This window comes from Crassostrea angulata, chromosome 6 (genome assembly GCF_025612915.1).
Source record: "Crassostrea angulata isolate pt1a10 chromosome 6, ASM2561291v2, whole genome shotgun sequence".
Taxonomy (NCBI): domain Eukaryota; kingdom Metazoa; phylum Mollusca; class Bivalvia; order Ostreida; family Ostreidae; genus Magallana; species Magallana angulata.
This window is the reverse complement of record NC_069116.1, coordinates 4,799,321-4,823,150: the sequence shown is the minus strand read 5'-3', so window position 1 is coordinate 4,823,150 and position 23,830 is coordinate 4,799,321. Positions and strand designations below refer to the sequence as shown.

The 23,830-nt window shown below is 34.0% G+C and overlaps 4 protein-coding genes across 4 annotated transcripts; 1 reads left to right on the top strand and 3 right to left on the bottom strand.

Moving 5' to 3' along the window:
- Window positions 1-1,811: 1,811 nt before the first annotated feature.
- Window positions 1,812-12,169, bottom strand: LOC128190866 (failed axon connections homolog; the record flags this gene model as incomplete). Its single annotated transcript, XM_052863077.1, has 6 exons — window positions 1,812-2,071; window positions 2,167-2,283; window positions 2,427-2,638; window positions 2,860-3,056; window positions 3,838-3,970; window positions 12,030-12,169. Coding segments are annotated over 6 exons (942 nt in total), but the record flags the coding sequence as incomplete, so codon positions are not given.
- On the top strand, window positions 4,083-5,699 carry LOC128190227 (uncharacterized). Its single transcript, XM_052862175.1, has 2 exons — window positions 4,083-4,686; window positions 4,789-5,699. Exons 1-2 carry the CDS (start codon window positions 4,190-4,192, stop codon window positions 5,678-5,680), a joined length of 1,389 nt encoding a protein of 462 aa, XP_052718135.1. The 5' UTR covers window positions 4,083-4,189; the 3' UTR covers window positions 5,681-5,699.
- LOC128190226 (uncharacterized) lies at window positions 5,957-11,633 on the bottom strand. Its single transcript, XM_052862174.1, has 6 exons — window positions 11,064-11,633; window positions 9,762-10,223; window positions 8,722-9,526; window positions 8,286-8,573; window positions 7,551-7,672; window positions 5,957-7,195 (listed from the first exon to the last, which is right to left on the bottom strand). The coding sequence occupies exons 1-4, from the start codon at window positions 11,541-11,543 to the stop codon at window positions 8,350-8,352; spliced, it is 1,971 nt and encodes a 656-aa protein (XP_052718134.1). The 5' UTR covers window positions 11,544-11,633; the 3' UTR covers window positions 5,957-7,195; window positions 7,551-7,672; window positions 8,286-8,349.
- Window positions 12,170-13,505: 1,336 nt separating the features above from the next.
- LOC128190393 (caspase-2-like) lies at window positions 13,506-22,183 on the bottom strand. The gene is made up of 10 exons (XM_052862427.1): window positions 22,019-22,183; window positions 16,894-17,059; window positions 16,570-16,653; window positions 16,154-16,254; window positions 15,850-16,038; window positions 15,262-15,490; window positions 14,904-15,047; window positions 14,647-14,762; window positions 14,413-14,572; window positions 13,506-13,807 (listed from the first exon to the last, which is right to left on the bottom strand). Exons 1-10 carry the CDS (start codon window positions 22,151-22,153, stop codon window positions 13,788-13,790), a joined length of 1,344 nt encoding a protein of 447 aa, XP_052718387.1. The 5' UTR covers window positions 22,154-22,183; the 3' UTR covers window positions 13,506-13,787.
- Window positions 22,184-23,830: the final 1,647 nt, after the last annotated feature.

Sequence of the window (23,830 nt, the reverse complement as noted above, 5' to 3'; positions counted from 1 at the left end):
CATATATTGCGACTATTGCATGTTTCTTGGTTATACATGTACGAAGTATTTGTATTTATCGTCTTTTTGATGTTATCATTTAAACAATATAATGCTTTCTTTGCTGATTTATTTAGGATATGAAGGTGTCGACATTGCAGATTTTATAGACAACCCGCGGTAGAAGGTTGTTTAATTTTCTTCTGCAATGATCGCTACAATCATTACCCGCATGGATCATCAAAGAAAGCATATTGTTTATATTTATATCTTTCTTTTAACAAATTTATAATTTGTTGATGTTAATGAATGTAAGTAAAATTCAATAAATTACTGTAATGTACATCAGTATGTTAGCTAAAAGAAACAGCCAAATACTAGTAGTCTCCTATGGGAGATTTTAGTCTGACATCATCATGATTACTTCGTGCAGTCCGTAATTTTTCTTAGATCGCTGTAGGTTCGACCTGTCGATCGTTAAAGGGGCGCGCAGATTTCAGTCCTGTCAGTTGTTTGACAGTTTCAGTCACTACATAGGTTTTGACCAATCGATAAACCTTACGGGACTTGTAGATTTCAGTCTGGCTGTTTATTTAGAGCTTTAAATTAACAATAAATTTCCGTAAGAAATAGAGGGAATCATACTCGGCTAATGTAAACTCAACACTAATATCTATAAAAGTACTACTGTAGTATGATATAGACTGAATCATTTCAGATTCTCTACTTTATTCATCAATTCACTAGTTTTTACAACTATGGAGTTGTAATGTTTACACTCATTTGTTAACTACTGATTCATTTACTAGTTCACTATTTATTTGGGACTGATTTGACCAGTATAACTTGCCAAGGACTTGCATACTAATAACGCATTGTCTACGCTCCTGGAGCATAAAATTTTCCGTCTAAGGTTGTAATGTCCGATTAAGAATTAAGGGGGTTAAAATGTGGATAAAAAAGAATTATAATCAAAATACTTTAACCGGTTTTGAATTTTCAAATTTGACAATATTTTACAATATTTTACAAAAGAAAAACGTCCCTTAAAGTTTTTGACATGTTATTCTAACTCTAAACCTACAGATTCGTTCATTCTATCTTAATTTCCTCCCATAGTATATTGCATGAAGTATAACATGTTAACACAAATTATAAATACAGCACATGAGTGACAAAGTTAACAGAAGTTATAGTGGAAAAAGAATATAATTAAATATGTACATTGCAATTACTGGGGAGAACATGTTTCTCCAGATTTATTATTATGGTAAGTTTATTGAGTAAACTTCAAGTGTTTGTAATACCATGCAGCCGCATCCCTTAGAAAACCGAGCAGATACGATTGCTACAAAACAGTACCAATGGTTCTTGAAAATTTTCACTTCGAAATTAAAATTACAGTAGATACATAATGATTAAGGCACAGTCAATGAGCTATGCCATGCCTCTAGATTCACAGTTCTAAATTGAGACCCCACTCCAGTACAATTCCAGTACACCACTATGCCTTCCTATTTAATTAATCGATTCAGAAATATAAACCAATGTTTTAGAAACCTGCTTCTGTGTTTTATGATGGCTACAGCGCTAGCTCACCAATCTTTTTAAAAGATAAGCTTGTATAAAATTTAATGTCATTGAAGTCTTTAGTATGTCCCATATACCGATCCCGATACATTGTTTTTTACAGAACGAAGAACTCAAAATTTTTCCGAATAGATGCTAGTCTCGATAAAAACGCGCCCAACACGACAGTCTACTAAGTTTGACATATTTTACATTTACGAGAAAAACAAAAAAAATGTAATATTTTTTAAAAAGCATAAACATATTTCTACATGAAAATGTACTTTTAATTCATAAAAATAACCATTAAATGTATATCAAATAACGGATCGCCTTCTGGCGGCCCGTAATAACCCGTAACATTAGTTAAATGATCAAAATCATTTTTTAACGACATTTTCAGCGAAATACACTTTTCCGTGATCGTTTTTGAAGCTTTCGCTAGAAGTGATGAGATTGTCCCAGTCCGCCCAATAGGTTGACTTCATCCTCTGGAAGTAGGTCAACAGGTTAGGATGGTGCTCTGTAACACATAATTACAGGTAATGTCTCTGACGTCAGGTCATTGCATCACAACACGATTATGTACGGGTCATATTATTTTAACTGTGTACTTACGTTTGGTGAAAGCCTCGTATCTCGTTCCTTGCATGGACACAAGGAGCAGAGATAACATTCCAAACAATGAACAGTCTATCTCGCTAGGCTCGTCACCCATAAAATACCTCTTATTTCCTGAAAGAACATATTTAAAAGTGATTTATAGAAATTCACACACGTGGTCAATTTTAAAAAAGAAAACATGTGACGAAGCTTGAGAGGCCAGACACTGTTTGCCATGGCCATGGTTTAGATGAACCACGTTTATATCAAAATACCTAGAAAATGAGACAGCGCCTCAATGTCGCCCTGTGCTATGCTCCAAACCTCATCCACACTGTGGCGCCCAATACCGTGCCCCCAGGTGGCGTTCTTGATGGCGCGCTTTACAAACCAATAGTAAAGCCAGAACCCGGGGCCCTTCAGGGGGGCCTGGGTCTTTAACAGTGGTATGTTGTCTTCGTTACAAAACAATTCAATGCACATGGTCCTACAATTATAAGTTAAAAACTCCAAACTGACACAATGTGATGAACAGGAACTGAAAAGTACGAAAAATAAGTTACAGAAAATTTAAAGTTGTAACCTGTTCACTATTTCAATAATGCGAATTCTGTGTTAGAAAGGAAAACACATGTATTTGTTAAAAATCAATAAACAGTTTATGTGTGTTACATGTATGTTATGAGATGGACGTAAACCAAGCTGTACCAGTAAAAGTTTTCCTCTATCAGTTTGAGGAAGGCCCTGGCAATGCTTTTCTGTTGTTCACTCAGGCTCCTGTTTAAGTCGATGTCCATTTTCTTTTTGATGAACTCAATACAGAACTGTGAGTCTGTTACCTGGGTGTCGTTGTATTCAATCCAGGGGGTCTTACCTTTCGTCGACATTCGGCCGCTGTGGTCATTCTAGAGATATGAAAGTTATTTTAAATATTGATACGAATAGTGAGTTGGCTGTAGAACTGAACCTCTACGGGAAATTAGGGTTTAAGGACCGTATAGAGCTATGATTTGTAAATATATTAATACCCAAATATTCTTGAGACTTTACAACTTGATTAAATATTTTTGTCTATTTTGCATGTGTATTCAGGTTTGAAAGTGATCTATTGAACTGCCGGTCTATAGAATGTGATCTATTAGACTGCTGGTCACCTATTGGACCGCCGGTCAATAGACTGCGATCTATTGGACCGGCAACGTATTAATTTTAGAAAAAGTTTATTTGCTAGAAGATTAAAAGACAACTTTATTATGTTTATTGTATTATTGTTCTTAAAATTTATCTTTTTGGTCATCTTGGTATTAATTAACAATGACCTGAATGCATAATGGTATGAAAAACCTTCTGTAATTTATTATTGTGAACACAGAATACTAAAAACGAAATTAGGTAATAAAACAATTATGTAATACCTGCATGAACAGTCAATAGACCCGAATATTTTCCCTTGGTGCAGGGAACAGCTAAGTATGATCTATTGCCCGAGGTCGTGGCCTCGGGCAATATATCATACTGAGCTGTTCCCTGCACCAAGGGAAAATATTCGGGTCTATTGACTGCTCAGGCATTAAATAATTGTATACTGTTTGAATACTCACAATAATTCAGAACTTTTTGAAAAAATCAAACTATTGACTGGATGTGAATAATGTTATTTATAGAGCAGTTAATGTTTATACTTACCATATACGGTGTTTTGGTCATACGCAAAAAAGTTTCAAGCTTCATCGGGAATGGGGACTTGCTGGGTACCACTAACCCTCTGCCGAAAAAGTGGTGGACCACCACAACGTCACGTGGGGCAGCTAGCTTCCTCCTGAGAGATGAAGGCTACTTAGATTACTGGTCGTGTTAAAAGTATTCAATGAAGTGGATATTAACTACACAGCACATACCACTACATCGTCGGATACCCACGGGTGATCGCGTCTTTTACTTATCACCCGTGGGCAAACCAGCCGAAATATCGTTGTAAGTTAATTGATATTCATGGATCATTTGATTGGTCATCATATGATTCCATCGCAAAACCTCGATGGCATTTCAACCAATCAGAATTCTTATAACGTATCAGTGTTCGGCTATCGTAAACATGGCGGGCATGTTTCAAAATGTGTGTAAAAGGTTCAGTTTAGATGCGTTAAAACCTTTCCAGGAGGAAACAATTACACAGCTTTTGAAAGGCAGGGATTCATTTCTTTCCGTTAAAACAGGCGGTGGCAAAAGTATTTGCTATCAAGGTTTCCAGCTGATGTGGACGGAATTGAACGGATGCGAATGCAGTGTTTTGATAGTTTCGCCATTGCTTTCGATAATGAAAGAACAATGTGAATACTTGAAATCTTGTGATTTTACCTCAACGTATATTGGCAGAGATAGTAGCGAAGACATAGACATTATCAATGGTAATTTTCAATTCCTGTTTGCTTCACCGGAATCCATTTTGTCTGTAAATAAGTGGAGGGACATGCTCGTTGCTAGCAAACATTTCAAACTGTTCGTCGTCGATGAGGCCCATACTGTATTGCATTGGTAAGAAAATTTTATTCCAACGGTATATAACACACGTAATAAATATCCCTTACAAGATGTTTTACTATTTATTGCACAAGATTTCAATGTGTATATTTTTAGGGGTGAAAGTGAAATCGAGATGGAGCCTTTCCGTATCTGGTACAGCAAGCTCGGCGAAATCAGATCCCTAATACAGTGTCCTGTCCTGTTGATAACTGCAACAGCTAACAGATCAGCTCGAATGGAAATGCAGAAGAAGTTTTGCATGATAGATTGTCATGAAATTATTCAAAATCCTGATAGAGAAAATATCAAGCTGTTTGTTCATAAATTTAAGAGCACAGTTTCACATGGAGACATTTTCTACTTTCTTATTCACTTGTTAAAAAAGGACAAAGAACTGTGTGAAAGATTTTTGATATTCTGTCCTTCAATTAAAACATGCAGTGAATTATTTTCTGCCTTTAGGATGAAACTTGGGCATATCATTAAGCATGTTGACATGTTTCATTCACAATCACCAGACACAGTTAAAGAAAAGATTAAAGAAGACATGAGTGTAGAGAGTGGTAACATCAGAGTTTTAGTTGCAACAAGTGCAGCAGGGATGGGAGTGAATTTCAGATCGGTTAAATATGTTATAAATTATGGACCTCCCAAAGATATGGATGGATTTGTCCAACAGTTCGGTAGAGCAGGTCGTGATGGAGGAGTGGCCATGGCCTTGTTACTTTTTAATGGTAAACAGTGTAGAAAATTGGATGAAGACATGAAAACCTATACTCAAAATAAAGAAACTTGTCGTAGGGACATCATACTTTCAGCATACAAATCAAAATCTGACCCCAAAAGATTAAGGCACATGTGCTGTGATATTTGTGATGTCCAATGTGATTGTAATAGTACTGACTGTTCAAATTTTAAACATCCATTTTATAAATACGAATTGCCTGTGTGTTCTTCAGATTCTGATAATAGTGCTGACGACATGTTTGACGACGATTCAGATTAAAACAAATCATTTCATTATATTCCTGGTTTTGTTTTCTATTTCATTTAAAGGTATGGTGACATAAAGTGAAGAATGCTTATTTTTCTACCGCAGCAAAATTGAAGAAAAATAAACATTATTCAAGTACATTGAAAATATTTAGAACAAAAATAAAAAATAGGTATCTTCACTTTGGAAAAATTTCAAATTTTGTTGCATTAGACAGCATTTCTTCACTATATGTCCTGTTATTGATATTGCAGTAAAATGAGAAAAAACATCCTTAGGTTGTACAAATTTTAATAATATACATAATCTGAGGTAGATCCAAAGTATGCATGTCAAAACAAGGGTTAATTTAGGATATATTAAGGAATCAGTCATACTATTTGGCTACCGACACTCTAAAATGCATATGATAAGTGTAAATACTTGGTCAATACATAAAAAATGAGACCTAAAAGGCTATAATATGAGGTAAAGCATAATTCATTATGCTCATAGATGTATCTATATATTGTAATTACATAAGAAAACTTGCAACATTCTTTTGAGCTTTAATCCAGTTGTGCAAGTCTTCACTATTAATAGAATACAATGGCTCCTTAAAATTTGAAAAACTTTCCCCATTTTAAATCTTTCACCTGTCCTTTTTGTCGCAATACTTTCACAATTGTAACAATATCACCTGTTTTGTCAACTGTTGGTCTCGTACTCCTTGATTTTACAGTTTTAGTACTTTTCATTAACTGATCTTTTATTCCATCTACTACTTGTGTTGTCATACAAATTAGCCTTGCAGATTGAAAGGATTTGTTTGCACCTTGTGTGTTTAACTGAGATTTAATATTGTGTACCTGTATCTCTACACAATTATCATTCGGAATATTGTTTTTAATTCCACCTTTCAAGTTAACGGTCATGTTCCATTTATACTCAAAGCTTTCTTTGGTATCTAGTATGGCAATTATGTATGTAATCATTCGCCAAAGCCAAATTTTATATTTTGAGTGTTTTACTGCAGAAGCATACAGCCATTCCATATAAGCATTGCGTACAATTCTTTCACCATCACCCATTTGATAAGCATTGCATGTATCTCTTAACAATAAAGACATTAAAAGAAAGCAATGAACAGGATTTGAATCTGCATCCATATTTTCAACGCTACAAAACTTCCAGCAATGTTTTTTTTCTAAATGTTTCTTGAACCAACCAGATTTGTAGTATGTTTTAGCACAAAGAGGACACTCGTACAAGTCTTCATTTTTCATAGCTTCCATCTGGGAATCATTCTGATCCAAAGCCTGTAAGTTTTCTCGCAAATGGTGTATTGTTCCAAAATCACAAAAACCTAAAGATTCGACCACTTTATTTGCGGCATGGAGAACCCAGTCAGCTTTTTCTTGGTCATTCATCATAGAAAACACAGGTGCATCTACAGGTGTTGAACTGATGTCATCCATGTCCATGGTATCCAGGAAAGCTCCTACAATGTACCCATCCGTGACGTCATCAACGAACTGGTGATGTGGCCTAAAATTTTAAGATTTTTGAAAACGTTAAAACTGATATGCATATAACATAATGTACATTTATACACAGGGTATAGAGCTTTGTCTTCATATATACACACAATAAAGAAACAAAAATGCACTGAACAATAGATTAAACAAACTAACAACAATTTCTATACCATTAATAATTTCCCTACTGTTAGTGTCGGATACCCATAGGTAATCACACCTTCCTCATCGACCATGGATGATGAGTAAAAGATATGATCATCTGTGGATATCTGGCAATGTAAACAGTATTAATGCAAAAATGGGGTTGTTTTTTTTTTTTACATATATTAATTGTTTGCAATAGTTTGCAACAATTACAGTACCTGAATTTATTGATTACTTCATCAGGTCCTGAAACATCTCTTCTGTTTATGAGATTGCGAAGTTGGTATAATGTCCCAACATCTGATGAGCTTTTTTCTTTGTAGAAGAGTTGGTAAATGCTCTGTAGAAATAAAAGTTAATGGCAAATTATTGTAAAGTTTACCTTATTCCTCTTCATCTAGAATTACAAACATTAAAATTTATTGTAAACATAAAAAAAAACAGCAAAAAAGTAACCCTCTCAATTTCATGGGCATCTGTTAAATACCCGGTAGGTTTAAAATCAACCCCTCCACCCAATAATAAATTCATTGAAGTCTGTCTACATATTATCAAAAAAGCAATACCACAAAATTGAGAGATGATGTTAAACCAAAATAAAATTATCATGCATTTGAAAAGTAAAGTAATATCTAATATGGCAATGTCTTTAAAACAAACTGCATTTTTTCAAAAATAACATTTTAAATCAATTTGAATTACTACATGTGTTATAAAGGCTTGGTTTATGTTATAACAATTTATCAATAAATTTTCTTATTTTTACACATAAAAACTGTCCTCAATGGACCAGTGATTTCTCTAGAAATAATTCCATTTTTCTGGGGGGGGGGGGGGGGGGGGGGGTTGTCCTAGAGGGAGGTATAGACACGATTGCCAGTCTAGATCAACACACAACAATAATAGTCAGTTAGTAAAACACAAACACAAATGAAAACAAAAGAAAAACTTACATGTGAACAAGGTGAAAAATAAACTTCAAACTTTTTGAACTGTCAACTTTTGAAACATCCACGCTCAGTATACCAAAAGAAAGTTCATTTCCCTGTGCAATCCCTCTGGCCTGTGAATTAATCCACTAAGGCTCTCAAATTCAGATGGGACATTCTGCATGGCCTCCTGCGCAGAAAAAGCTCTCTCATTCGTCAGAACGTCTCCACCGAACACAATTCTTTCTGGCGTTTCATTGTCTACATGTGGAACTGCTAGGTGATGGATTCTTTGAAGTATAGTAATCATGCCTAAATAATAAAAGATAATGAAAAATATTTTCTTAGAGAGTGTGAAGATCTAATTTTAAGAAATGTTCTCTCACTGTCATATTAAAACATGTATATGCACATAGAAAAAATTCCAGTACATTTAATTTTTTCTCATTTTTAATTATACCTTGAGAAGAATTCTCACTGGCTTCAATTAGGTCACAATTGAGAAAAATAGACTTCTCCTTTGTCTTCTCCATGTATGGATGTGCAATATAAGTTGGAAAGCTTACACTTGCAGGTTTCAAAAATTCAATATACTTCAGCAGGATGTGAGATACATGGAAAACAATGTTTTTACAAAGGCTGTCAGTCTGTACCATCGATGGTATCCAACTATTTGTTGGTACACGTAAAACATCATTTCTTTCTCTCAACATATCTGACGGTAAATTCAAGTCCTCTGCTGTAATTCGTTTTTGCTTGGCCATGACTAGGAACCAGTGTAAGCTCTTACGCTGTTTCTCCATGGTCATCTTTGCTGGACTGATCGTGACGTCCAAATTATCCCCAAGAATTTCTATTGGCTTTGGTTTTGAAATAATGTTCTGAACTAAATGATCTCCTGTATCAGATTTATCATTAATTTCACATGCAGCAGAAAAAAGCAAATTGTTTTCTGCACTACTTTCAGTTCTACCAGTATGGTACTGTGTTTTGTCTGCTTCACTTTCAACAACAGCAGCATGGCACGGTAAGCCTTGTGTCTCACTGTCTCCACAAGCAGCAAGCGAAGTTACTTCTGTATCACTTTCAAGCCCTGCAGTAGGAGACAGTCCTGAAGCATTCCTTGTGAACTCTTGTTTGTGATTTACATATGTTGAAACTGTTTCCATAATCTGTTTTTCTTGCTGTTTCACAAGTTGTTTTTTCTTTTTCATTATGCTTGTAGGCGACACAACTACACCAAGATCATGAAGTATTTTCAAACCCTGAAAAGATAAACAATTTAATCAATCCATGAGTGTTGAACTTGAAATTTTAACTTTTTAATTACAGTACTGTGCATGTACTATTTTGTTTTGTATCTGTTTCAGCAAAATAATGTATATTGTTTGGAAGTTTAACTCAATTTGTAATAATTCAAATGACTTGTATTTTAAGTATTGAGTTTCAGTCCCATTTTTACATTCATGAGTATAATGTCAAACTTTAAAAATCTATCACCTCTTTGGTCATTCCACATTTGTCTGCGATAAGTCCTAAGATATACTGCAGCTGATTAAGTCCTTGGGATCTTGTGTAAAGTAATATAGCTGCAGAGGTTATCACACCAGGCAACTTTTTCTTGGTTCTCAAATCCAGGGTAGCCGCACCACATAGAATATTATGCAAGTAAGGAGCTTTGGCTTGAAATTCATGAGAAACAGCTGTCCAATTAAATTTAAGAAGGTTTTCTGAACTTTGATTTTGGAAGACATTTCCATTTCTTCTAACAAGAACATTAATTTCTTTCTGAATCTCTTTTTTCACAACATTCACAATAGCATCCTTGTATTTATCATTTTTCCTGTAATGTTTCATAATTGCTTCAGGTTTCTTGCTGTTCATCATAGCTTTCAAGGCTGATTTTTCAGGTTCAGTGTTAACATACTTAGAGCGTTCACCATGTGGGTACTTGACTGTGATCTATCAAAAAATAAATAAATGAATTGTTGATCTTTACAAGACGTACTGTACATATGCCGGTATATGTTCATATCTAAGTGAACTTTGCCAAGGATCAAGAGGTCATAATATGAGGCCACAATGATCATTGCACATTTTATAATTGCTTATTTTATTTTTGATATTCTATTATGTATGTACCAGGTATATAAAACATGATATTGAACATGTTGAATACAGTCAATTTATTTGTCAATTTTAATAATCTGATTTTCTCAAGATAACAATGATAAAAAGTTGACCAATTTGAATTTGTTTGATAGTCATAGATATCAAATCTCCTGCTTTTTATGCTATAATTTAAAGTCTATGAAATAAAACATTGAACATGTGTACTGGTGTGCGACCAGTTCTCACCAAGTACCGCTTCTGGCTAGTACATTTTCTAAAATCTAAAATCTAATCTTCTCGCCAGTACATATTTAAAATCTATGAAATAAAATGTTGTATCTGTGTACTGGTGTGCGACCAGTTCTCACCAAGTACCATTTCTCGCCAGTACTTTGTGACGTCATTTTTTGTTTATAATTTTATGTGACAGTGTGTTGATTAAATGATGTCACAATGTACTGGCAAGAAATGGTACATAGCGAGAACTGGTCGCACGTCAGTAGTTTTACGGAATGATTATGGTACAAAATGACTCCTAGTAAAATCATGGAGACGAAGAATAATTGTTTCATAGTTCCTACCATTTTTGTACTCAATATTGTATAATATTTAAAATATTTGATTTTTGCAATAGCATTATAATATATATATATATATATGCAAAATGTAAACCAAGTGCGCTATATTTACCTTAACATCAAAATCTTCTCGTGGTTGTTTTGTCTGCGTTGACCTTGTGACTTGAGTTACAACCCTTTTCTCTGGTGTGACTTTAGGTGCAGGACTACATTTACGGGTTGGTGTGGAAAATAAACTTTTCTTGAGCCTTGACCTTGGTGTCGGCGTTTGTTTAACTAACGGTCTTTTTTCCCCTCTTCTAGGCGTACTTACACACTGTTGAACAATGCCTGGCATTGCTTTGAGTGTCGCTAAAAGTTTGTCGCGTTCTTCTGTTAACGACACAACTTTCGTCTCAATGTCCCCATTTAATTTCCTTATTCTGTTCAGTTTATTCACACACTGATTGCAAAGAACGCCAGTCATAGCTATTCCCAGTATTTTGAAAATATTTCCATAGTGATCTTGGCTAATATTTGATGCTAAGGACCTGTAAGACTTATCCCGGATATTTTTCTTACAAAATCCACACGTCTTCATGGGCGCCGCCATTGTTGCATGTTTAGTTAACAACAAAACGTATTTTCAAAACTGAAGAGTTCCAAATTTACTATCAGATTTTCTGATTGGTTGTTCAATATGAACGAATTTGCATATTTTACAGCAATATTTCGGCTGGTTTGCCCACGGGTGATAAGTAAAAGACGCGATCACCCGTGGGTATCCGACGATGATACCACTACAGTGCATGTTCATATTGTAGTATCTTTCTTCCTTAGATTATGTTACTTTCTCCCTGAGGGGCTTCCGTACATAAATATTTTTGCGCGTTTCAAAAACATTTCGGTGTTGCTGCAATGTGCATGATAACTGTATTGCAGTATTGTTTAAATATGATTTAAATTTGTAACTCTAAATTTTCCTTAAACACTTAAATATTGCATAAATATCTGTGTGTAATTTTTTTTCAATCGTATAGATCTCTAGCTCTCATTGTAACTGATGTATCAAATATCTATATCAGTGTATATTACTCACCGTCGACTGCGGATAATAAAAGCACCTACACCCACGCACAGCAGGGCTCCAACCCCGGCTAGACCCACCCAGGTCCATGTGTCCAGCCCTATCACCGTTCTGATGTCCAAGAGGTCGTATAAGATTGTGTATTGATGTATTTAACAAGCTGTGTTTATTTCATCAGACTCGGCTTGTTCGTGATGTTTCGGGTCAAGAGTTTTGGAATTCGATGATGTGTATAAGTTACCGAGTTTTCTTGGGGTCGTTTTTAAGATTCCGAAATCGATTTTAGGAGGGGATGATATGTATAAAGTAGTTGATAAATTCGTTATTCTCCAAAGATAGATGCATTTAAATAAAATTAATTCTTCGCTTTAAAATTCTGATTGAAAAAAAATTAACGGTGATGATTTCAGCCAAATGAAATTTAAAGTAAGCATAATACATACATTGTACTAGCAGGAGAATAATGGCGGATCGGGATGTAATTAAAGGTGTGTGGTTTTTGCGGGTTTTTTTTTGGGGGGGGGGGGCATTCAGCGAAGTAAACGATTATACAGACGCGTGGGATTGTAAACTACATGTAATCGATTAATTGAATTCAACAGATGTACAATAGTACATGTTAAAATAAAAAAGAGGAAACAGAATATGCATAATATATAATCCGATTTACATAGATTTATTTTATGAACATCGAACATTGAACGTTACAAATCCCGTAATTTTCTTCTATATAGTCAAATTAAGTAGTTTACATCATATAACTTTAAAATTCAAAGAAAAGATACTCATCAATCTTGTCATTAATGCTCCTCCAGGCACCGGGGGGGGGGGGGGGGGGCTGGCTGGCTTTTATGGGACCATGTAAAAAATTGAATTGAAAATAAGGAAATAAACAGTGAAATTGAAGTTAAATGTATACTTCTACTTCTCCCCCCCCCCCCCCCGAATTAGGATTTTCAGGATTTTGGAAAGTAACTCCCCTCCTTTTTTTTTTTGCTTGTCAAGATTTTTTGGACGAGTGTCCCGGGCCCTTTCAAAATCGATGCAACGTGCCTGTCCTCTTAATAATACTTGAACTGACTAATTTTCAAAAAAAAATAGAACGGGCGGTTTTTAAATTTTAAAACAAATTTAAGCTTCCTTTTTTTTTTATTTCTACCACACATAAAGAAGTATTATACATCAAATTTTCAAAACAATTTCATGTCAAAGGCTATATATGATTCTAGTTCAAATACATTTTTGATTAAAAATATCCGTTTTATATTACATGCATTTTGTTTAACCCAGCATTTTTCTTTATAGTTTGTGAAAAATAAGTTCCCTTGGTAAATTGTACATCGTTTTTACATAATTAAATATAATTTTTTTAGTGCCATATACTGATACCAAGGATTTTTTTTTTTGGATAGGACATCAGGTGAAAAATGAGATCTAGTCTATCCACCTGTATCCACATGCAGAAGAATAAAACAGAGAGACACACACTCAATATCATGTGGAGTATTCATTATTAGCATGTTGACATGAAATTTACAAATAATGAGGAAAAAAACTACAGATTAAAACTTAAAAGTCTAAATGAAATTATCACAGTTCGTAAAGTCTACAGAAGAAAGTCAGGATTTGATACTGAGGCTGCCAGGCTGTTAGAACACAGGGTTGAATGGCTCTCCCTGTTTTACACCAATATATGTAATTTCATATCTGTTTCCAGTGTGTTTCCTCTGATTTCCGAGCATACATTATGAGGTACTCTCTCTCCTAGATCTAACCAGACACCTGTGTTCCTAGAAAATCAAGACAATACCGGTAGATAAGATTTTGAGATTTTCTAAGTAAGAGATTCAACATACAGTACACATGTAGACAGTGGGTACCTGATCAGCTCCTGCTTGGCACATGAATTTGATATTGCATCATATGATTTATTATTACAGAATATCAAGTTTATTTTCCTCTTTTTGGGTTTAAACTTTACAACTAATTTATGATACTGTGAAATCATTAGAATTCATGGTGGCTCAATTTTCGTGGTCATCATGGGTAGCCGTCTCCCATGAATTTACATCCTCAATGAAAACAAATTTTAAAAGAGTGAGTTTTCTTTCTGAAATTGAAAACTGATGTATCCATAAAAGCATCCCCACAAATAAGCCAAAAAAAAAAAACAACCCACAATCCATGAAAATTGGCCCCCACGAATTCAAATGATTTCACAGTTATCTGATTTGCAGTTACAGTATCACTAAAAAAATTCACCTGCTTAGTAAACAACTGTACGAGTAACATGGGATCACATGTATATGGTTACAGAATCTCTGCATATTTGTTTGCTCTTTTATGGAATATAACTGTACATTATTTCATATTGGGTCATCTAGTTTGGGATTACCTGTGTCTTCATACTGGGGGAAGAGGAAGAGTTCTTTCTCCGGCTTTGTCAGGATGGTCAGTCGAGCCACTCTCACTCGCCGATGAACTCGCTTGTTGTAGGGATTGGCATCCACACTGTCCTCACCCTCGTACTCACAAGACTCAAACAACCTATCCATCTGAAATCACAACATCACCTGAGTGACGAGTCTACAGTCTTGTACAGATATCAGTCAAACTCTTAGTGGCTTACCTCTTTTGTCATTTCCAGAAAGGATCGGTTGGCAGCATGCTTCAGCAACACATAGACTAATGCATTACTGAAATACGCTCCTGTCTTACCTCGAATTTTGACCAGGAAACTAATACCTATAAGACACCAAAATTGATACTATAGTAAATTCTAATTAACAAAATCCAATAATAATAGAGCTTAAATTTATTTTAAGCTCTTAGAATATCTGAATGCCCAAGCTTATTCCTGACCTTGTCCAGAAAATCAATAATCACCTGGTTCTAGTCGCACAGACACAACAAACAGGTCCCCACCATTCAGTGAACTGGTGTCCTTCGCTTCCAAAGTCAGGTACTGCATGGAGTCACTTAACCTTTGATCCCTGTCTTCAGCCAATGGGAAGCTGTGATCACATTTCACTGCAGAACACAGAATGACACCCATGAAATAAAATACTTAGAAAGGTACACAAAGGTACTGTAACATCAGTTTGCGAATATCATTTTTACTAACAATGATGATTATAGAAGGTAGGTAAATAATAAAGGTCTTTTGATAAGTTAGACTGTTAATTCATTCATCCAAAAGACTGTTGTTAATTTATTCACCTTATTCTATACAAATATAACTTACAGCTTGACTCTGGCACAGTATGAACCATTAACATCTTTGGCTTGTTACTAAATGCTTCACATTCTGACATCATATCCTGTATTTCCTGGATTGGCAAGCAATCCTTCTCACCATCTTTGCCATATATGTATTGTGGATTAGGGCCAGTGGTCACACATATCACAAGAAAGGAGGAGTACTGTACATGGTCCGGCTTGTTCATCTCCTGAAGTATCTTCTCTTTTATTGTCTGAAGTAATAATTGTTTTAGTCTTATTTACCCAGTTCTGTTTACCAATGGTTATGTACAAAATAGTTACATGTATACACAGTTCAAGTATAAACATTCAAATCAAGGCCACCTTTTTTGTTAATAATCAAAAGGGTTCAACAGTTTCTTGGTACCTTTTTGTTATTTACCAGAGTAATAAAATCCACTGACTCTGTACGAGTGTCTCTTTTTGGCCTTAAAGGTTCCACAATTTCTTTAAAGTGGCACCTTTATGTTACTGACTGAAGTGGTTCCACAGTTTCTTTACAGTGGCACCTTTATGTTATTGACTGAAGTGGTTCCACAGTGTCTTTACAGTGGCACCTTTAGCAACTGACCTGAGAGGTTCCACTATTCCGGGTGTAGTAGATACACTTGAAGCCACATTGTTTGAGGGTTTGGTGTATCAGAGTTTTACTGGAGTCAACAATGGTGTGACATTCTCCCTGCTGACAGAAGTCATTGGGGATACTGTCTATCATCAAACACTTCCCACGCTTACTCTTATCTCCTGTCATATTGTACATCTACAAAAAAAGAAAAAATAGGATTTAGTGCATATGAAATATGTGGTGTTCTACTGCCAAATGTCTGAACTGAATATCTCATATGGGAGTGTTTGCTAGGTGAAACAAAACTAACATGTTCATCGTGAAGTTTTTTCATCTCCATCACAAACTTGGGATCAGTACGAATAAAGTTGTCTTCAAGTTTAGTCAGTTCTACATCATCCATCCATTCAACTACAAGAGAATGTATTGGATATAGTCATTAGCTGATACTATTAATTTTCTATTTATTTGATACTCTCTCTCTCTCTCTCTCTCTCTCTCTCTCTCTCTCTCTCTCTCTCTCTCTCTCTCTCTCCTGCTGCAGAGTGTCATATTAACACTTAAAAAAAACAATGTATATTGAATCAAATGTCTGTTGATGCATTTAGTTATGTGATGAAAAATAAATACTGAAATATAGAACTTGGATTCATTCACAAGCTCTCCATTGTAATGTTATTTTTAAACATGTATACTGGACACTTTTTACACAAATCTCTTTGATACCATATGAACTGTTGTCCTCTGATGGTGGTACCCCTTGGTGGTGTGTGGGGAGTTTATTGGGAGGGTCTGGCTTTGTGTCTGTTTCTGTAAAAAGAGGACAATTAAGATAGGATTTAGCTTTTGAAGTTTAAAATGGCCTAGCTATTTTCATATTTTTTGTTTTATCTACAACATTATTGAATTGATGATGATAACTTGAATCTACAATTGACAAAGAAATCATTTACATAATGGGTTAGAAGGAAAGGCATAAGGCGTAGCTCAGATTCTGATACTGTACATGTATATGGATTATAGACTGAAACCTCATATTTAGCTAGTTACTGGTTTTGTTTGGATCAGTGGTGGATCCAGCATTTCCCTCCAATTGATTAGCTGCCGCTGGATTTTCAGTTTCGCGTAGAGCCTCCACCAGACAAGGGAAGGCCCGCGGTCCTCTCTTCACCACTATGTCAAGCATCTCATATGCTCTTCTGTCAACTGGCTGGGACTGAAAAATTTACATTTATTCTAGATAAATTCAGTTAAACTTGGAAAATGTTTTTCTTTTTAATCTGGTAATCAAAGTCTTGAAAGTAACATGGCCAACGAGACAATGGATATGTTTTAGCCACAACTGTACAAGTATCATAACGTTGATTATCTGGAGGTACTAATCAGAATTGGGGAATTTAAATATTTCGGCCAAAAGTAGGAGACGTCAGAGACACAAAAAATCTCGGTTATTAAAAAACAACACAGGCCTCTGAATTTTTATCAATAAGCCATTTCATGTATGGGAAGAGAGAGAGAGAGAGATAGAGAGCCTATCTAAATATAAATGTAGCATTCCGGTATGTGTTTTAAAAATATCTTTGTATCAATTTGCACGTGCATACTCTTATTATTTATCCTATATAATCCTTTTTATGTTATTCTATAAATCTGACTTACTGACCAAACCGGTTTATGTTCTGAGATACAATTAAAGATAACTATTTCTTCTAAATCCATTCAAGATGAGTTATATATAAGGTGATAGCTATTCTAACAATTAATCATGTTATATATGCATAAAATTTCAACTTTTATACTTACATTTAGATGATATGTCCTGGTTGAGGGCAATTTTCAAATGGCGCTGTATTAGTTAGCGACCAGAAGTTTTAGAACAAAGAAAATCTTATATGGCAAAAAAAATTCCAAAAAATAATTGATATACACGGTATTTAACAAAGAAAAATATAAGTAATCAGAGTTTTATCCAATAAAACAACAAACTAAATTTGTTTAGCGTGAAAAATATCGAAATAATATTTATTTTAAAACATCAATTGACTAATGGACTATCTTTAAAAAACTAAAAAGAGCGACACATAGACTAATGGGTAAGTCACCCGATTCACACCCGTTAGGTCCGCTTAAAAGTGCGGTAGCAACCTACCGGTATTTTTTTTTCAGCAAGTACATTGAATTTAGAATTCCATTCTTTAATATAGTATTGAAATATACAGTCTCTAAGTGCCCTTTTGATTTTTGTATTGTTACTGACAGTAAATTTTTAATCCCATCAATGCTGTTAGTTAAAAATTAAATTGATCCATACCAGGAGGAAATATATTCTGTTCGAACAACTGTTTTGATTCACAATAAGCATTATAGAAAAGTGGAAAGGATTGACTTTGATTCTAAAGTCTGTACCAATTAATTTAAATAGATCTTATGATTTCAAAATGTATGGGAAATCTTCCCAGTTCAGATAGAACAGCAAAGTTTGTTGCAGATTTATGCACACCAAGTATTGATTTGCAAAACTTAAAATGCATGCAATTTGTCACAAAGTGTGTTGGAATAAATTTTGTCCATAGCACAACCAGAGATCTGAAAGGACTATGTGCGGTATGGTCAAATATCTGCCCCCGATTTCAACCAATTTTTGAATAGTATCGTATGAAAATGAAATCTTCACAAATCATTGTAAAGAGGATGCCTATAACTTTAATCTTGATTTTAGTCATCATTGCTCACTCGCTGTTTATCTATGACGTCACTTAAATGACCTAATTCCGGCAAAATTGCAAACAAATGAAGATATTCTCATTTTTGCTCTATATTTTGCATTCGGAAGTATAGAGCGCAGGTCTGCTCAAGTGCAATTTTAACATATGTTTTTCTTCAGATAGGTATACATATTATACTAAAAAATGGTACTTGAGCAAGCCTGCGCTCGATGATTCCCAGTCGAAAAACCATCGGAAAACACCCATATTTTGCTACAAAACATCAATTTATCAAAATAATGCAATATTCATGACGTCATTTCTACATTATGACGTCACTGTGGTGATAACCTTTTACACCTTTATTTTCAATATGATTTTAACTATCTTTCATCTTATTTTAAAGCTCTTTCTAAAACTTTGATTTTGGGGGGGCAAAAATTGCATAAAACTGCACTTAGTCCTTTTGTTTGCAAATGGATTAAAATACCCGCTTAAATACCCCCAAATTTCCGCTCCGTACAATAAAATAGGTTTAATAGTATGATCAAAAATGTGAATTGTGGTTTTGATGTCTGGATTCAGAGAAATAAAATCCTTTTTTGAGTTTGAAAAAAGATTTTAAGGTATTTTGATAAAGCTGCCTTTGAGCAAAGGAGAATGAGCCTGAGGAACAAAATGACACACCAAAGTATTTGTATTCAGAGACACATTCAAGTTCAACATCAGCAAAGTTAAATTAAAATTTAGAGAGTCTGCCTGCTTTATTGAAAACTATTATCTTGGTTTTGGATGTATTAATATTGAGACACCAATCATTGCAGTATTTTTTGCAAGATATTAAGCTTTTGTTGCAACCCATCTGCTGATGAAGATAATAAAATATATCGTCCGCATACATCAAGCAATTGATTAGGTTTGAGTTTAAAAACACAGGATCGGCAGACGAGTATAAATAGGGTATATAAAGTTCACAGAATGAATGACTTTAAGTTCTTAAAGATAGCTTAAAGGTAGCTTTAAGACAATCTTTAAGCCACCTTCAAGCTATAAGTGGTGCTTAAAGGTGGCTTAAGGAAAGCATAAAGGTGGCTTAAAGGTGCTTAAAGGCAGCTTAAAGACTATCTTTACGCCATCATTAAACCACATTTAAGGATAACTTATAGGTCCTTAATGTCCAAACTTCTTTAAGCCACCTTAAAGCCATTTAAAAAAAATCTTTTAATTCAATATTGTGCTTAATTTACCAACAAAATGTATTAACATTATGAAAATTTAACCAGCTGTGATCAATGGACTAATACATTCAACCTATATGCGAAATATTTTTTTTAAAAAAAAGCATGACCTTGCGTCTGAAATAAAAAACACACCTGTTGTGTATATCCTGTATATTCTGTGTTAGTTCCAGGGTTTTTCTGAGGTTTAACAAACAATAGATTTTAATTAGATATACACAAAGAAATAAAAGCACATCTAGACACACAACGCAGCCATTTTAACAAGAGAAATTGATTATACATGAACATGTACTGTAGATAAGTATAAATGATGTACCGGGTATATTCTGTCGCAAGTTTCAATGATTCAAAGACAGAAAAGGTATTAAAAAATGGTTTTTGCTCTAGTAAAAAAAAAATTAAAAAAAATTCAAAATGCCCAAGAGGAGAATTGAACACGGGACCATTCATCTACTAGCATCACCTCACTCCCTCTGCACCACGGCAACTAATGTCTTTTAAGTGGTTTTTATATTAGTGGCTATTGAATCAATGTAATGAGTGTGTATTTTTTACTTGAAAAGATTTTGACTTCCATTCAGTTTGTAACAATCAATTATATCTAATTTATAAATTACATGCATGCATGTATTTTGAATGAAATACAGTACTTGATCTTCAGTAAAAAAAATACATATTATACATGACTGAAAACTGTTAGGTTTACTAGCACTTAGTTAATAAATTTAAACTGGGTAGATATACGTTCACCTAATTTATAACTAAATGAAATGCAAGGAAGAAGGAGAATTTTTTTTTAAATGCATTGAAACTATAAGGGTATTAGTTCTACGCAATTTCCTGGTTTTCATGATCACGGTGCCGTTCAAGCATGTATAATTTTTATAATATTGATTATTATACATTTACAACAGATCAAGAATAACAAATTAAATGATATATATTTAAATATTTAATTGTATACATGATTTTTAAACTATCAATTCTAAAACAAATAATGTTACCGATTACCACTTATGTATTTACTGCATGTGGCAATTGCAAATGATGTATACAAGTCATATACATGTACATATAGTTTTTATGATGTACCCAGCTGGGTATGTGATATATTTACCCTTATAAATATATTTAAATAATTAACCCCCATTTGTGATCACCGGTACAGTAATTGATTAGCCTCTAGATTTTACTCTTGCATACATTTATTGACATGATGTGCATCTGGGCACAATTGACACCTGTTGTGTATATTTTGTATATTCTGTGTTAGTTCCAGGGGTTTTCTTAAGTTGGACAAACAATAGACTTTAACTAGATATACACAAATGAACAAAACTATGTCTAGACAAACAAAGCAGTAATATCCCGCCTGATATAACAAAGGCAGTTGAGAGTCTTTTCATCTTTAACATGTATCTAGCAGATCAAGAATTAGACCTAAAAATAATTAAAATTGGAAAAAATACATATCTTAAATTAAACCGATTAAATCATATATAATTCGTTCATTTTTTACAATTTTGTTTAATAACCGGATGAACGAGAGAGAGAGAGAGAGAGAGAGAGAGAGAGAGAGAGAGAGAGAGAGAGAGAGCTTTCACCGATTAATTTATAATAGAAAACAAACATACTTCAATTTCATGCACAGATTTAGATACAGAGACTTTGCTCGCCCCTACAATAATTTTGAAACCAAAAAAAAAAAAATTAAAGAATTTTATAATGGCAATCTGTGTCCATTGGAGCGGTGTTGATAATAGCTATCTGGAGCGACTATGTTTACACATGCAAAACTTAGGTGTAGAAACCTGTTTCTGCATGGTGTGTGCTGACATTTAAAACCACCTGGAACATTCGTCCCCCTTCCTTGGAAATTATATATCATCACTTGGATCACCCCCTCCCATCCCTGTAAAAGATCTATTGCATTTAGTTTATGTATTTACGATGAATCTGTTCAGGTTGATCAAACTTGACTTAAAGGGAACTTAATAAAGTTGGTGTAAAGACAACTTAAAGGTGACTTAAAGAAGTTGGGACATTAAGCTCAGCATAAAGGTGACTTAAAGGTGGCTTAAAGATTGCATGTCCTTTAAGCCACCTTCACGCCACTCTTGAGCCATCTTTAGGGACTTGCTTAAAGATTGTTTTTCGCCATGTGGTTATATCTCTCTTCCCATACATGATATATATGATAGAAATGCTGAGGCATTTGAAACATCTTACCGCGACACATTCTTTCTGGTTCAAAGTCAGAATCCCCTTTTCATAAAGTAAATCGGCAACTTCGTTGATATTAGAGACATTCTTATGAATAAAAACCCTGTTTCTTCGAATTATATCCCATTCGTGTTTGTTCATTTTAGGTGACAGTAGATAAATCGAAAGTAGACGTAGTTTTCGAACCAACCGAAGAAACAAGTTTCCGGAATTAAAAAAACCCCACAACTTTTAGCTAGTGTAGACGATATGTCTGTTGTATGGAAATCGAGGAAACACCCACCCCAACTCCTACAGATGACAAGATTTAAGAGAATAGACATGGTGTAAATTCAAGTTGTACCTCCCTTCAACTTATTGTAAACAAATAATTGGATGCAATCACAGGCGCCTGACGTTAAAAGTATTTTTTTTTTTTTAATAATTTATTGTTTTTGTTCCATACATACTAATACTAATGTTGACAATAATAAATTCAGTTTTTATAAATTTTATACACATGCATACTCACTCACACACAAGTATATTTACATACATTTTTCAATATTAGTGGTAAATGGTTACTTTGCTTCAAATAAAATAAATAAATAGGAAAAACCCAAAAATAAAAAACAAAAAAATAAATAACAAATAATAATACGAATAGTAATAATCATAATATCATAAACTAATCAAAAATGTTTTTCCACGTAAGCCACAATTTTTCAAAATTGCGCAGCTGTTGATTTTGGATAGCAGCATATTTTTCTACATGATATTTTAATCTTAAATGACTAAGTAATCCAAGAAAATTTGGCATTTTATTTTGCATTAAGGATATAAAAATATATTGTTTAACATATAGAATTATGAAGTTTATAACCCTGTTAGTGTTTGACAATGGTAGCTCACCAAGAATAACATTCGAAACATTAAAACCAACTCTTTCAGCGGTCTTTCTGTATATATGTAGACTTAAATCACTCCAGAGTGTTTGTACTTTATCACAAGCAATGAAAACATGTATTATTGTTTCAACATTTTCCATACAAAAACCACAACAGTCAGAAGTTTTAATGTTAATTTTCTTAAAGTATTTTCCAACAGGAACAATTCTATGCAAGATACGAAATTGTAACCACTGGGCAGAAGAATCACTGGTGGTTTTATAACAAATTTTAAAAACATCTTGCACTGATATTGTGTCTACTCCATATGGCCTAAGCTCTGCCTCCCACTTGCTGATTGAGGTTGGAATAGCCTCATTTATATTCAAAAAATTATAAAAGATTTTTGAACATTTTTCAGAAGATATGAGAGGTTCAAAAAATAAAAGTACATATGGATTAGGAAGTCTTTTGAAAGAAGACCTATCTATTAACAATGATTTCAAATATTTTGAAATAGCTGTAACAATACTATTGTATTGCATCACACATCTGTCAGATAGATTGTATGTGTTTTTAAGAACTCCAAAGTCTAAAAGATTACAATCATCATCAAAAAAATCTTGCACAACCTTTATTCCCTTTTCATACCAGGATTTAAAAAACACTGGTTTGTTGTTAACTTTTATATTAGAGTTATACCACACTGGAATATAATGAAATTTGTTTTTAAAATGCGGAGAGTAAGTAAAAGATTTCATATAACATGACCAAGCAATCAAAACATCTTTCCAAAAGGCGTTATTTTCTTTTAACAAACAATCAAACACAAAACTATCTCCAAAATCGTACAATTTCTGTAAAATATCATCTCCATTGAGAGCATAGAAAATATCCATCCATGGTTTATGTGAACAAGTTAACCTTTTAATCCATGTACATTTAAGTGATG

Coding starts and splice junctions, on each gene's coding strand:
- LOC128190227 (XM_052862175.1), top strand. CDS start 4,190: ATGGCATTTCAACCAATCAGAATTCTTATAACGTATCAGTGTTCGGCT. Junction 4,687..4,788: donor GCCCATACTGTATTGCATTG/GTAAGAAAATTT, acceptor GTATATTTTTAG/GGGTGAAAGTGAAATCGAGA.
- LOC128190226 (XM_052862174.1), bottom strand. CDS start 11,543: ATGGCGGCGCCCATGAAGACGTGTGGATTTTGTAAGAAAAATATCCGG. Junction 10,224..11,063: donor GAGAAGATTTTGATGTTAAG/GTAAATATAGCG, acceptor ATTTTTTGATAG/ATCACAGTCAAGTACCCACA. Junction 9,527..9,761: donor AATGTGGAATGACCAAAGAG/GTGATAGATTTT, acceptor TTATCTTTTCAG/GGTTTGAAAATACTTCATGA.
- LOC128190393 (XM_052862427.1), bottom strand. CDS start 22,153: ATGAACAAACACGAATGGGATATAATTCGAAGAAACAGGGTTTTTATT. Junction 15,048..15,261: donor TACTGTGCCAGAGTCAAGCT/GTAAGTTATATT, acceptor TGTGTTCTGCAG/TGAAATGTGATCACAGCTTC. Junction 14,573..14,646: donor TTCTGGAAATGACAAAAGAG/GTAAGCCACTAA, acceptor TTGTGATTTCAG/ATGGATAGGTTGTTTGAGTC.